The sequence below is a fragment of the Meleagris gallopavo genome, chromosome 1 (assembly GCF_000146605.3).
Source record: "Meleagris gallopavo isolate NT-WF06-2002-E0010 breed Aviagen turkey brand Nicholas breeding stock chromosome 1, Turkey_5.1, whole genome shotgun sequence".
Taxonomy (NCBI): domain Eukaryota; kingdom Metazoa; phylum Chordata; class Aves; order Galliformes; family Phasianidae; genus Meleagris; species Meleagris gallopavo.
Window position 1 is genome coordinate 175,686,957 of NC_015011.2, and position 15,827 is coordinate 175,702,783.

The window sequence follows — 15,827 nt, forward strand, 5'->3', positions numbered from 1 at the left end:
AGAAAGAAAGAAAGAAAAACAAGCAATTTTTCATATTGTTTTCTCCACAGGACTGTTTCTGGGATTGTGAACCTGTAAGTGCAAGCCTGGGAAAATACAACAACTACTACTCAGTGTAAAAAAAAACCAACAAACCACAAAAGGAAGTAAAAAAAAATCAAAACTTCTATTAGATACAAAAAGTTTTAATTAAGGTGTTAAGTGAAAAGAATATGGAATACTTTTATGTTAAATTCCCGCCTCAAAATAATTTTACACAGGCTTAGTTCCAAGAGCACAACTCAGACTTTTTCAGCTTGCTTTTATACAACTAAACCTCAAATCTTGTACAACACTTATGCCATGCAGTAGCAGCAATAGGACTTTTACCAATTCCTCTGGCTTTATTCATTTCACTGGAGTATACAACTATGATTTTTTTAAGATAAGAGTTGACGTTAAATAATATAAGTTCAGCATAAATAAAACACAGAAACACACTTCCACTTGTTAAGGTCTTGCTGACTGACAACATTACTGAAGCTCTGCTTCCTGTTACTACTAAGGGTAATTACTAAAGTATGAGGGGAAAGGCATGGAGAATCAAAAATCCATGTGGTCAGCTTAGACTTTTCTCTTAGAATTCCTTCAGCGAGGAAGTATGCCATCTTGCTAAATACTGACAGAAAAATGTCAAGTTTAAAAAGGTGAATATCAGACTTGAAGGAAAATACATAAAATAAAACAATTTTATTTACATATTTGCATGTATCCTTGCGATCCTTTCTTTCTAAGCATTCTCATCTTGAATCTGAACTCTGTTTCATTGGACTCTCTTGCTTAGAACAAAAGTTATCCCAATATGCAGAATCCTCAGATGTAATTGGAATTCCAGGTGCAACTAAATCTTCGAAAGTCAGTAATGTAAACTGTGCTCGATGAGGTTGCATGGAACATACCTAAGGAAAACAGATATTAATTTTTCATGAATCAGGAAATCTCCATCTTCTTCCTGCAACCTACTCTGTAAAGTTAAAACTGCATATTGCTTTCTGAAGAAAGAAAACATTCCAGTTGAAACCAATGTCACTGTTGCTAATTTAGGCTATATATTGACTAACAGAACATGTAACAGGGTGCGCAGAAAAAGTAAGTTTTGCTTTGATTCAGTTCAGAAAACCGAGAATGCTAGGGACAAAGAATCCTATCAACACCACAGAATGACTGTTTAAGCTCAGAAAAAGCAAAAAACAAACTATTACATTCTACATCAGACATGATTATTTGAGATGATAGCATCAGGATTTACTCCAATGGAGGAATGCCTACTCATACTCCTCTTAATACCAGCCATCACTGGAGCTATGCATACACTCAGTCTCCTCACAGAAACTCTTAGGGACAAAAGCATTAACAATCAAGCCATGATTCCCATAGTTAAATCCAGATTAAATGCAAACTCAGATATTGGAGATGAGTGTGTCACAGTCTCTGCATTAGTTAAACTGCATCTCAAAGAAAAATAAGCTTGTTTTCCTGAGCACGTGTTGCTGTATAGCCTGCTGCATGCTACCTGCAACTGTAATTCCAGGAGGGTTAAAAGTACAGTTGCATGATCTGATAGGGGCTGTAGGCTGTTCTTCTAAATACTGTCTACATGTTCAATCTCTCTAAACAAAGATGAAGAACACCCTCTCCACTCAATGTATTTAACAAAAGAAGGAATCCTTTTTACCATTTACATAGAAAATAAGGCCAAATTTATTTCTTCCATATTACTATTAAAGAGCATCCTGAAAAAGGAACACAAATATATAGAAATTTTCACTTTATTATCATACTGAGGAGTCAGAGAACGCCCACTTGTGCTACTCAATATTTCCTATTTTCAGTGGACTGTGCTAATGAAATTTAGGTCTTTATTTAGTTAGTGAGCAAGTATGCCTTAGAGACTTTTCTTGATTCAAATACTTTGCATCATAACTCCCAATATATACCACATCTGTTCCTTTTGTAATAATTCTAAGGTGCCTGACAGTGACTGCAACAGTCAGCAACTAATCCTGGATTCTGTAGTATACTTGCATGATAAACATACTGTCAAACAGAATGCATGCATTTTCCTAAATAACGTTTGACACAGTACATCCTCAAATGTAGTTTCTATCTGTTTTTTGAATCTAACCATCACAAGCAAAAAGATCTGCCTCACTGTGCTATCAGCAGACACAGATTTTATAACCACTTTCATCCAGTAGCATGTATTTTTTGGTAGCTCCTGCTACAGTCTTTGTAGCTACATAATGGATAACAAAAGATTTTTTGTGAGCAACTGAAACGTCACAGACAAACCTGGTTATTTGTCACCCTTCCCTTTTGCTGATTCTCTGGCTATTTTGGCTATGACTTCTCAATCTGCTTCAAATTTGACTTCTGCTGCTATTTTAATGGCCCAGGTCTTTGCTAAATTATAAAGAAACTCCCAAAAAGCTTTTAAGTAGCTTTGTTGCCTCACTCCATAAAGAGACATGCAGAATGAAGACTAATGCCGCTGTTCTTCCAATCTGTTGGTTGCTACTGCTTGTCTCAAGAACTGTCCTAACGGTGTTTGAGAGCTGGATCTGCTCTTAGATACATGCAATGATGGTCTCCCATTAAAGTGGGAGCTGGTGCAACAGTTCAGTACTTCAGATTAGTTTCAGTATCCTTTTGCATCTACTAAATCCATCTTTCCAACTTGAGTCTAGCAGGATGTAATAAAAATCACTGAATCATCTCTTGAATAAACACAGTGAATGCTGTAGCACATACATTTTAGATTTAACGTTATCAGCTGCTGTTTTCTGAAACCACTTCTCCTTCCCAGCTTGTTTCTCAAATAGGCACAAATAGACTAAACGTAATAGTCCTCCAACAATCTGATTAATACTGCAGTTAAGATAACCTTTCTTCTCCTTGGCCCTACATCTGAGATGAGGCCTTATTTTATCTAAAGTATCATGCTAAGCTTATGTTCAAGTAGCTAGTTACCAAGATACCAAGACTTGCAAACTTTGTGATTTCTTACATCAATATGTTGCTGTCCAAATCCCTCCTGCTTCCCAAGAGCCACTGCAATGTGATGATAGTCATCTATCCGTGTTTCCTAGAAAAGATGAAAAACAGCAACGTAAAAGTTTTTTCTTCACCCTGTTTCCAGCAGACTACATGCATAGTTAAAACATGGCTCAGAACAATACCAAAGCATCATTTAAATTACTTTAGAATAGTGACATTCAGAAAGCAATAGCCCTTCTAAGAAAGTTTGCTGGAGAGCTCAAGGGTGCAGATACAGTTAGCAGAGATGAGCTGGTTACTGTTGATGGGCACCATCTCACCCATTTTTAGACATTTATACACCAGTCTGTGAACTTAGTCTTCCTACATCATACCTTTCTAAGTCACAAGCCATATAATTTATTTTAACTCTTTGTTTCCAAATGAGATGAATTATGAGCTTTCTCTGACCAAGAACACACATGTAAACTTAAAGCAATGACCTTCCTGCCCTTGGCTGTGGGCATCATGCAAGTCCACAACTTCAAACTGCTGACACAGTAGTCTGAAAACTGCTCTGTGGAAATACAGCTTTCCACCAAAATATATTCTAATATATATATTTTAGTTTATATATTTAGTTTATGCACATATATATATGCATACACTTATAATAATACTTTATTATTAATTGATACTATTAATAACATTTTAATATAATTTATATTTAAGAATTTTATTTTAAAGTTCCCCAAACTCCATGAACACCTACGAATTCATCACAGGCAATTCATTTCGGAAGAAACTGCTTTTATGTATAGTTTCTGAATGTTAATTTTATAGTCAAGTCATAATCCTGTTTTTGTTTTGTTTTTCATAAAGGGGAAAATGTTTTCCTTGTTTCTTTATCAAAACATTTCCATACTGTATCTGTACAAACTTCCTAAAATGGAAACCAAGAATAGGAAGAATTTAATGTAAAAACAAAACAAAACAATCTGGATGCTACCATTAACCTGAAAATCAGCTACTTGTGTGGATACCCTCCTGGGAGGTATGACTGAACCTCCCATTTCCACTTCTCTGGGAAATACTAACACACTGTATAATTACAAAAAGAAAATGTCATCATGTCCTCTCTTCTGTGATTCCCCAATAGCACTTACAAAACAGGTACCAAGATGCTCAGCTCCAATGTACTGAATCCAGTTCAGTTAAGACAGTATCTGTTCTACTCAGATGCAGAAGAACCACTAGGCTGGGGCACTTTAGAGTCAAAGACATGGGTGCCTTGGCTAATAGGTGCTGGTGTGGGAGCAGAAATAATGGCAGTAATTGTTCTAGTTCTAGCAATATTTTGTGCTTGTCTTGAAGAAAAATGACCGTGTTCACTTTTTAATCGCTCTACTTCCTCCCTACCCCCTTTTTATTTTTTGCCTGTCCAAAAGGCTAAAGACAGATGAGACTGCACACAGTTCATCACACAGCAGCCTACATCTGTTGTCAAATGACTGAAAACAATTGTTACAGCTTTCAGCAAAATGCACATAAGTTTGTATTTGTGACATGAACTGATAGATTACTTATTGTTGATGCAACAGTAAACATACATTGTGTAAAGTCTCTCACATATAGTTAACGAAACTATTTTCTGTCAGTTTTAAGTTGCATTTAAATGGAAGTGACCCTTTAGATAACAGGGGCCATTCTCCAGCAGAGACCCCTCCTCTCAATGAATAATTAATTCAGAGGGCTCCCTCCCATTTACTTCACATATCCCCAGTGCATTAGAGATCAGAAAACAGTTTTCAGCATCTTCTAATTAAATGTAATAAACTATGCCCTACATTTTATATTCATTGCTTCACTGAAATATAAACCCAAAACAAACATAGGAGATCTTTCCTGGCTCCTGCTAATGGCCAGCAAAACCTTTGCAGCGTGGAGTTAATGCAGCATAGATATGCTTAAAAACAGCATATCAATCTGTTTCATATTCATCTGGAGATATCTGTACACAATCTTATCATTAAATCCAACTTCTTACATGAAAATGGATGATAAACGAAAACAGAAGCAGCATTGGAAATACAAACAGTACAGAAATTCCTCTGGTTTTGTTAAGATTCCTGTCTATAAAGCAGAGAATATGTAATAGATCAAGATTTGTTTTTCTCTGAACCAACTAAAGGCACAATGAGACTTATAATTACCTCATTTCAAAGGCTCATCAGAATGATGTGTCTGGGATTCAGATCAGTCTAGATTCACTAAAACAGATAATTTATGAGTAAACTGCACCTTCACAGGCAGCAGAATGATTGCTGTCTGAATCCAGTCGGATTAGCTAGTCTTGGAAACAAGCTTTAATTCCTATTTTTTCCTCAAAATAAAATAGAACAAACTCCTCTTACTGAGGGAGAAAGACTCCATTACTATTGCACGCTAATAACAGTTACTAAATATGCTTCAAATTAATCCAGGTAATCTCACTTTGGAAGTAATGTGTTTGTATGTAAGCAAACAAAGCAAGTATTTGCTATCAAAACATCCAATCAATTATTTGACTATATAGCAGTAGTGACGCTAGGTGATTCTCAAACCTTGACTGAAGTTTAGGGTGAATAGGTACTCCCTGTGTACTGATTATATGAAAACTGAAGTAGGGAACAAAAAAAGAATTATCTAACAGAGGCTCCAGAAACTGCATTTGACCATTCTTCCCAATTAACTGTATGAAAGTGAGAAAAAGTCACAAACACACTTTATTAAGATTCATCCTTAATCAAGATTTTTTTCCATTTGTGTATCTGTAGCAGATCTGCTACAGATAGGTATTATATACATGCAATTCCCTCTCTGAACTATAAAACTTGTCAAAATTATCATTGACCAACTTCCTTCACCTACATTAAAATTAAATAGTACTTTATTCTGTAAATTTATTTTCTTCAAAAGAAGCAAATGGATCATATGGAACTCACTGATAAAATTATATAAAGAAGTAAAAATCAAAATGTATGTCTTCACCCTAAATTAACACTCCAACACAAATACTGTATCACACTTCAGGGGATTACTGCATTTTAATTTTTACTAAAGAAATTATCTTTTTTTTCTGTCTCTCTAAAAAAAAGACACGTGCACTGCCCATTGCAAACAAATCATACGAGGGCTGCTCCGAAAGCAGCGCCTTGTGCTTTATGATGTTGGCCCACAGCATCACAGGTGGATGTTGGTGGTACGGCAGTAGAGGTCAAACCTTCCCACCAGTATTTCATCACATGCTGCTGCTGTGTGACAGATGGCAGCAGAGGGGCAGTCTGACAGAATGGCATCTGGCATGGAAGTACGTACGAAGCAGTGGGGCAGAACTGAATTCCTCCACATGGAAAAAATGGCACCCACTGACATTCATCAGTGTTTGCTGACCATTTATGGAGACCAAACAGTGGATGTCAGCACAGTGAGGCAGTGGGTGGTGCTCTTGTTCATCACTGGTAGGGTTTATCACATACAGAGGTAATGGTGGTGACTGTGTTGGAAATCAGTGTTTCGTAGCTGAGAAATTTCTATATCAAGTATCATTGTGTTCCCTTTGTATCTGTTGTAGTTTCCATAGAAATAAATGGATGCATTACTTTCAGAGCGATCTACTCATTTAGCACACATAGTTAGATAAATGTTGAAACTCAATTTATGCTTTTGAATGAAGTTTTATTGTATGTTTTGTCCTAATACCTCCAAAATGGTTAAGGGGAATGTGAGAAATGATCTCTAGAGAACTATATGAAACAAACACCTAAAACTAAGTTAATTTATCATTAACAAGATGTTCCTGAGCTACTGCTTCCTATTCAAGCTCAAAAATACATGAGGAGTGGCAGAAGAAAAAAGTACAAAACTAATCCCTTAGGTAAAAAGGTAGCAAAAAGGCGACTATACAACATATATTTAGCATTTACAATGAAATAGAAAAAAATTATGTTCACAGAAAATTCTACCTACAATGTGAATAAATTTAAAATGCATGTTCCTGTAATGTGATTCACTACGATTTCTCTTGTCTCGTTTTTTTGGCTTGCAAATGATGAGGCAGTACATTTTTTTCAAGTCTTTATGCTTTTAAATTGCTTTTTTTCACATGACATATTCTCTAAAGGAGATTTCAGTGTATTTTTGTATACCTTAAGTTGAGAAATAAACAATTTTACTTTTTTCTTTAAAAAAAAAAAAAAAAACACCAAAAAAGCAAAAACCTATCTTCTATTGTTGGTAAGCTAGATTCTCTTTAAAACTCAAAGGAAGAGAATCCTAACTATGAGATAAGAGGAGCCTTGCTCTCTCTTTGACCATCTCCTACCATACAGAGCTGAGAAGTAAAAGTGAACTTTCTGTCTGACAGAAAAAGTCCTCTCTGGTAAAGTCAACACAAAAGAGAACACAAGGAAGACACTGTATCAGTAACAGGAGTGTTAAAGGTAATTCTCAGTGATTTCTCCTGGATGACTCCCCCAGATTTTTCAAAATTAGTGCCTGCAGCTAACAAAGTTATTTCAAGAGTTTGGCTCCAGGCCAAATGATCAAACAAAATTAAGAATTCTGTAAGTAAGAAAATGGGTACAACATTTTGTCTTCTCACAAGTTTCTTTTAAAACTATAGAGATTCTTAATTTCAGTCTGGAGACAGATAACTGAAAAACTATTATTTTTTTTCCTTTTAATTAATGTAGATTTTTAAATGAAATTATGCCCAGCAGAACCAGTATTTTAAATGAAACCTGATAATATATTTTGTCTGAGATAATACAATCTGCATAGTTATAAGGCTGTGCTCTTGGGAAGCAGTGAGCAAGCACGGAAGAGGAGGTATTTCTCAGACAAAAATTAAATTAAGCTTCTAGCAGTATCACTGAGTTATAAAGAAAAATATAAAATTATAAAGCATTTAAGTACTACAAGCAGCTATCTATATCATCATCTCCGAGCTATTTTATTCAATCAACCACCAGCATGCCTTCATAGATTAAAATTTGGAGCTTTAGAAGTTCATCAAAAGAGATAAATGCTTCTGTGACGATGGTACAGTTAGCATGAACAGAGAAAACAGTCATACTACAAGATGTGCCGCAATCTGTCCTAAAATATTTCTTGCCAGACTGTAATTCCCACTATAGGATTTCATGACACGCTCAAATCCTAGAGACCACAGCAATATTAGTATGAGAACGGACTTACTGGGGGTAGATTTTAAAATAACAGAAACCCAAATGTGACCACAAATGCTGAAAGGAATGAACCCTGAACAGGTTAAATGTTACTGGTACAAGTTAACTTAGGCCACATTTATTTTTTTTATTCACTATATGCACACCATACAGGTACTGTGTATGCTATGTAAAAGGAGCATACACCAAATACTGGTCATTCAGACAAGCTCTACCACAACAGTCATGTCCAACAATGCAGATATCTGCAGAATGTAATGTTTCACACACACTGCAGGCTGATTGCTTAAATGGAAAACAAGCTTGATATTTTCTCAAATAGAAGGGCAAAGTATATAATCTTTGAACTTCCAGCCAGCTACAGACATGCTGCACAATCTAACAGAAGACGGAGACAGGGACAGACAGGAACAAAAATCCCTTTCTAGACAACTTTAAAGTCACATTGTCTTATCCATTTTTCCCTTTCAGTGATAGATTGAAATTGTTTCTGGAGCGCTCATCATTTTTTTTTAACTAGTTAAATATTGTGAGATGATAGTATCAGCTCTTTCTCCATTGCTGACTCCCATAGATATTTCAGTGTTAAGTCTCAATAATTTTCAAGGAAGGAAAAAAAAAAGAAAAAAAACAAGTAAAAAAAAACCCAAACACGTTAACAAAGACAAAACCCAACACTCAGAAGACTGAGCTCAAAAACGATGTTCCAATTAAGTAAAGGCAGTTGTTTGGTGCATCTGTCCATTCCAACACAGCAACAGTGAGTACCTCTTCAATTCAAACCTGCACAACCACACTGCTTCTTGTTCATTTAAGCAGGTGAAGGTAAAAAAACAAAACAACCAAACAACAACAAAAACACAACCAAAGAGCTGAAGACTCCATTTCAAACATTTAACATAAATGCTAACTAATGGCATTAGTTATCACCAGTCTCATTCTCAGCTACCTGATCATAGAATCACAGAATATCCTGGTTTGGAACAATATCAAATTTTTTTTACACTATTCACAAGTCATGTCTGAATACATTTCACTGAACTTCCTGTATGGCTTGGGATGAATATCCTCGAGAGCCAGAACAATACTCCAGTAAAGGAAAAAATGAAAAGCCATTCTAATGGATGTACTTTGTAGGAGGATTTTGTGATCAACAAAAATATTTTTACATGCTAGTGATTTATACCCTATTTTTAATCTATATCTGTTCAATGCAGTTATACAGAATAAAGGTGTGAAGTTGCAATTAAAAAAAAAGTGCAATGCAATTAAAAAAAAATAGTTTGAAGATTTCATACCTCAAAAGTCCACTCTTCCTCTTTTTCTCCATCCAACAGCATCTGGGTCTCATTATACACCTTCCCTACTTCCATTTGCAATGGGGACACATTAAATTCAATTCTTTGCAAGTTAAAACCAATCCCAACTCCAATAGCCTTCAAGAAGCTTTCTTTTAGGGCCTAAAAGACAGAGCACCATTTTCAGAATACTCACTGTTCATACTGGTTGTTTCAATTTACCTTCTCTATAAACATTATTTATAAGCAGACATTGTAGGTCAAATAAATTAAAGGCTTATACCTGTTAATATGACAGTAGACTGACACAGTTATCAAGAGAAAAAAGTTACCCGCATTGTTATTACTCTTCTCACCGTATAAAAATGAACATCCAGATATAAATCATTTAGCTTGTTCTCAGTACATGTTTAAAACTAGTTATAAATCCTTCTAGAAATATCAGCTATATTATAGTTCTTGCAGATAGTCTGACGTTAAATAGATAATCTCTATATGTTTGTGAAACTATAGAAGTATACGGTTTTCTCGTAATGAAAAGAATAACAAAACATCCTAAACAATTTACAAGTTGTAGTATTGTAGCCTTTAAATAGGAAATAAATGTATTACCCAGTGTCGATGAAACATATCCAGCTGCATCCACTCATTATTCATAGACTTGATTACATGCCACTCTGTCTCAGTAAACTGCCGCTTCATGATACGAAAGAAATTTGGAATTGAGCTACTACCTACAGATTGGAAAAAAATATTTACAGGAATTTTAATAGAGCAGCAATGGTAAGCACATGAATTACTTTATTGCTCTGAAGAAAAGCTCACTCATAAGAAAAGAAATATGAACACCCACTGCTCTGCAATTTGAATTTACATAGCTTCAAAGCAGTGAGCAGATGCTGCTGACAGTTCAGAACACAGTATAAAAAAATCATTCCTATGGCAGAATTATTACATAAAAAAATCTGATATGAGAGTCAAATACATTCCATATTTTCAGACAGTATTTGACCAGTGAAGATTACATATGTATTAAAATATTATATCCAGCTATAAGAGTAGTGTATAAAATCTTTAGTATTTGATTGCTTGATCTAGTAACATTTTATAAAACAGCATGCTGCTCGTCAGAATTCATGAGGCTCTTCTGCCTTCTGTTGTTGGACAGTGGGGTATGAAAGAAACACTTTAAAGCACATGCAGAAATACAGACCCTCAAATTTATCATACAGACGAAAAAAAAGAAGCCTCAAATCCTTGGATTAAATTTAAGCCTCCACAAAAATGAGCACAGCTGTGTACTGCTGTCACAGCTTTTCAGGGGACTACACCACTTTTCCCCTGTAGTCCTAATGTATTTTGCAAGAGACACTACAAATTGTGTGGTTATATTGATCAATGGCATTTCTACAATGCACTGGAAGCTATGGACATCATTACACACTTCACCAACCACCCACAACCTGTATGATTAATCAGTATACCATGCAATTTGTCCCATAGGGCTTACAGCTGGCTAAGCAGACAATAGCACAAAGCAATCTATTTTCTTTAGTTGGGATAACCAAAATCTGGATAGAGAAAATTCCACATACTGAGACAATATTTTTTTGTATCTTATGCAATATTCTTGTTAAATGGAAAATACTAGCCGTGTTTAATGCAAACTAGTCTCACCTCCCTCATTGCAAGGCCACTCTCAATTATTCCAGAGGAATTGTAGCAACTGGGAGATGTGCCTGAAAATGGAGAAAAGCAAATATTGCTCCCATCTTAAAATGGACAAGAAAGAGGGCGTGGGGAACTGCAGGCCAGTCAGCCTCGCCTCTGACTCTGGGAACAGATGACAGAACAGCTCATCCTGTAAACCATTTCCAGGCACGGGAATAGCAAGAAAATCATCAGGTGTAATCACGAATGAGCATGGATTCATCAGGGGGAAGTCATGCTTGATCAACTAGATAAGCTTCTACAATAACACGACTAGAATGATGAGAGCAGTGGATATCGTCTCCTGAACTTAAGTCAGACCTCCGATACAAACCCCAACACAATCCTCATAAACAATCAGCTGATGCATGGGTTAGATGGGCAAGCCCAGAGTGCAGTGATTATTAAACCTCTTTCATAAAGTGGTTGTCTTCTACATGTACATAAGCATTATATAAAAGCAGATATTGGCTGCAGCACTAAAGCACAAACTCAGGTTTCCTGACTATTTCCTTTCTAGGTCATACTGCAAAATGGAACCTGACATACTGTACAGATAATACAATACATAGCCTTCAATTTTCTTTATAGACTGCAGTGAAAAAACTTCTCAACATAGAAATTATGGTGGCAGTTGCTGTAGATAGCTAAAGGAATGATCCACATCAGGACAGAAATTATATTCTTTTCAAGAGAAAAAGAAGAGAAACAACCACATCAAGAACGGCAGATGACCAAGGCACACATCTATGAGACACTCCAACTTCCCTGAAACAATGAATAAACTAAATAATTCAATTTGGAGAAAGGTCTTTAATTTGCTGAGTTTAAATTGACTTTTTTTTTTTTTCATATGATCAGATGACTGCACTAAAAAACACTGCAAACTCTTCATTTTCTCCTCCTTCTTTTCGCAATTCGTGTTTAAGGAAGCACCAGCAGCTTCTTCAGATCATTCAAATCATGAAACATTCAAGAACTTCCTCCTCCTGCTCTCCATAACACATGGTTGTTAACACCAGCAGACAACACTTTCAGAATGTAGAAGTTTCCTGCATTGTCAGAGCTGTTCTGCCTTACAAACTGTATCATTCAACATGGTGAATGCACATAATACTAAACTGTTCAGTATATGAGGTGTATATACCATACCCATTCACACTGCCTTTTCAGTCCTCATTCCTTTTTGGCCCTCAGTTTCTTCAGCTGTGCAACTACACTTCTCTGATAAAATGCTGGACAGTCATGTTCAAATGTACATGGTAAACTGGCACTTCCCCCCACTGAAAAACTCAGGCACTGTTTTCTACTGAACTTCCCTTCCCTCCAGTTTCCTTTTTAATGCAGTGCAATAACTTTGCTCTGAAGAATGGATCAGATCACAGGATTCATATCTCAAGAAACTGCTAGCAGTACTACAGCCTGATTGGTCTGTTTCTCCATATTTGTTTGAGTATCAGAGGAAAAGAGGAAAAGGACGTCTAGAGACCATCTGGTCCAACCTTCTGTTGAAAACAGGGCCTTATATTATCCAGGGGCCTGTCAAGCAGAGTCCCGAGGGAGATTCCACCCATGCAACAACATATTTAAGAAAGGATAAAAACAAACAAACAAAAAGCCCACTGTGCAATTGCTGGGAGAGAGGAGTAAGAAACGAGAGAAGCAGCCTTGCAGCCCCCAAGGTCAGTGCAGAAGGAGGGCACAAGGCGCTCCAGGCACCAAAGCTGAGATTCCCCAGCAGCCCAGGAGAGGCCCGTGGAGGTGCAGGCTGTCCCACTGCAGGCCACAGAAGACCACATCATGGTAGACATACACACTGAAGCCCATAGAAGACCCCACTGCAGTGCAGGCTTCTGGCAGAAACTCCAGCTCACAGCAGAGCAGGTTTTCTGGCAGGAACTCTGCCTCATAGAGTATTCAAGCTGGAGTAATCTCTTCCTGAAGGGCTATACTCCATGGAAAGACCCATATTGGAGCAGATCTTGAAGAACTGCAGTCCATGGTAAGGGTCACACTGTGGCAGTTCCTGAATGACTGTATCCCACGCAGGGACTCCATCCAGAGCAGTGTGATGAGGAAATAGCGGCAGACAAAGTGTTAGAGACTGACCACAACCCCCATATCCCTGCACAGCTCAGGACTGGGGAAGGGGTAAAAGAGTTGGAGTGAAGCTGAAACTCAGAAGGGTCAGAAGACAAGAGTTCTTTATTTTTTTCTTTCTCACCATCTTACTCTATTATTAATAGGCAATAAATTATGTTAATCTCCCTCATGCCAACTCTATTTTGTTCGTGACAGTGATTGGTGAGTGATCTCCCTACCCTTACCTTGATCCACAACCTTTTAATCTTGTTTTTCTCCCATGTCCTGTTGGGGAGAGGGAACTTAATGATCTTAAGGTATCTTTTCCAATGTTAATGATGCAATGATTCTATTATCCTCTGCTAATAAACTTTAAAGAATATTACATCCTTAGAAGTATAATCTGAAAATAAATGATTGTGCACATCTATATATGCTTTTTTTTTTTCACAAACTATTTACATTGAAATATATAAATATATTATATAGAATCTATTCGGCTTAAATGACAACTGGATTTTTTTTATTTGTTTTGGGAATACTAGGCCAAAAATCCACTTTGCATCCTCCCTGTCAGACAGTAAAAATTCAGACCACATATAAATGATTAATTTTAAAAAGATGTGGAAGAGAGAAGAAAGAGCAAGTCCTGTTTGAGAAAAGGTTCAGAAATAGTAGATTAATACAGGGTTATTTTTCTCCATTTTTCAACTTGTTAAAAATAAAATGAAGCAAGTTGCCTTTGTAGGAAAATAAAAAGCCACTAAAATTGAGATCTATACACAGCATGCTATTAATAGTCCTGCAGACAGCAGTATTTACCTATACACAAATCTTCAGACTGGTTTAAGTTTACATTTCCACAAACACAAGGTCAGTCCTAAAAGAGCTTGGTAATACAATGTTCACTTAGCAAGCCTAGTAACTCTCCTACCATACCTGATGTTAGTAAAACCATGACATGCCTTCTCAAGAATACAGAGGGGAGCAAATGACCAAACATCCTCAGTACAGTTGTTAAACACTTCTATAATCAAAATCAAATTGTTTGGGTCAGATACAAAATAGCTTATATTGTGTTCTATAGCCAAACCAATTAAAATTGAAAGCTAAAGCTACTATTACTAGCTTACTGATCAGCCAATCCCTAGAAAAAAGAATAAAAACAGAATCCTACCTGCCTTGAACTGCATGAGAGAAACAGATCAGCGATCACACAATTGTAGGGGATGGAACAGACCACCAGAGAACATTGAGTCCAACTCCCAGGGATCAGGAACTAATACCTAATCAGTACATATAAATTCATTTTCAGATATCAAGTGGACCTAGTGACAATTTGAAATGTACTGGCTAGTAAAATGAGCAAGTGAAGTATCAATGGATCAATCTGCTTAGTGTAAAACACAACGTAGCTATAAATCTGCACGCTAATGAATTGTAAAAATGAGCAAATATTCAGGTTCTTCAGCTGCCAATCTTTTGGTGTAGGACAGGACTCAATCTCTTAAGGTCCCTTCCTATTCCTGCAATTCTGTGATCTCTGAAAGAAACCACAGTAAAATGATACAGAGAAAACATTCCCTCTGCAACAAATGCCCAAGATGTTTATTAATACAATCTAAACCTTATGCAGATGTTTAGAAACTGAGAACAGAGGACAAATAATTATCTAGATAAATGACTAATTTAGAATAACCAGACAGAAAATTAACAAGGCATGGTTTTTAAATCTGTTAGCTCACATAGATTTGGTGTTGATTGGAAACTGGATTGGTATTCTGTGATCTCTCTACCTTCCTGTCATTATCCAGTGATTCTCTCAGTGAGAGAGATATATATATATTTAATTATAATCTTGTTTTTCAACCAGTGACAACATCTTTTATCTTGGCATACCTCAGAAATGCAGCACTAGCCTTAAAATGCCAAAAAATCGAGGTTGCTTCTTTTGAATCGCTCAACCTTTCCCAAACTGTAAAAATGGAAATATGAGAAAGAAACAACATAATTCGATTACGTATATTATTTTCCCCCCACCCAAGTCCTTGTAACGTTAGCAAAACTGCCATCGGTTCAACTGCAGTAACCCAGCACTGATTAAACTTCTAGCAAGCTATCCGGACAGTCAACAGAAGACAACAAGGAATTGTAATTGATTAGATAGCTCTACCACCAGAACTGCACAGGAGCAATAGTAATTTTGATATGGCTGTGGCCCAGAACAAAAAAAAAAAAAAGTAAAATTTTATTTATCTGGATACATCACATCTGATTCCCAATCAATTAAGAGACAGTTTGTTTATGGACCGCAACAGATATATGCTGCCTGCTTTCAACTTGCTTCTAGAGTAGAGAAAATTAAAGTGGTTAAAATAAACAGGGTCTTATTAATAAGGATGCTTCAGAAATTCCAAATGTGGTCCTTTTCAACCCAGGCCATTCTATGATTCTATGATTCTATAATGTTTCAATTGAGTATTGATTAAAAACA

General features: G+C 36.4%; 1 protein-coding gene across 5 annotated transcripts; it reads right to left on the bottom strand.

Moving 5' to 3' along the window:
- Positions 1 to 169: 169 nt before the first annotated feature.
- Positions 170 to 15,327, bottom strand: AASDHPPT (aminoadipate-semialdehyde dehydrogenase-phosphopantetheinyl transferase). Of its 5 annotated transcripts, XM_019612256.2 has the most exons (7): positions 15,233 to 15,325; positions 14,511 to 14,619; positions 11,219 to 11,280; positions 10,154 to 10,275; positions 9,542 to 9,703; positions 3,047 to 3,124; positions 170 to 938 (listed from the first exon to the last, which is right to left on the bottom strand). In XM_019612256.2, exons 4-7 carry the CDS (start codon positions 10,241 to 10,243, stop codon positions 780 to 782), a joined length of 489 nt encoding a protein of 162 aa, XP_019467801.1. In that variant the 5' UTR covers positions 10,244 to 10,275; positions 11,219 to 11,280; positions 14,511 to 14,619; positions 15,233 to 15,325; the 3' UTR covers positions 170 to 779. The 5 variants fall into 5 exon arrangements, with proteins under 5 accessions (XP_019467801.1, XP_010727323.1, XP_010727324.1 ...); XM_010729021.3 differs by lacking the exon at positions 11,219 to 11,280 and having other exon boundaries at positions 15,233 to 15,327; XM_010729022.3 differs by lacking the exon at positions 14,511 to 14,619 and having other exon boundaries at positions 15,233 to 15,314.
- Positions 15,328 to 15,827: the final 500 nt, after the last annotated feature.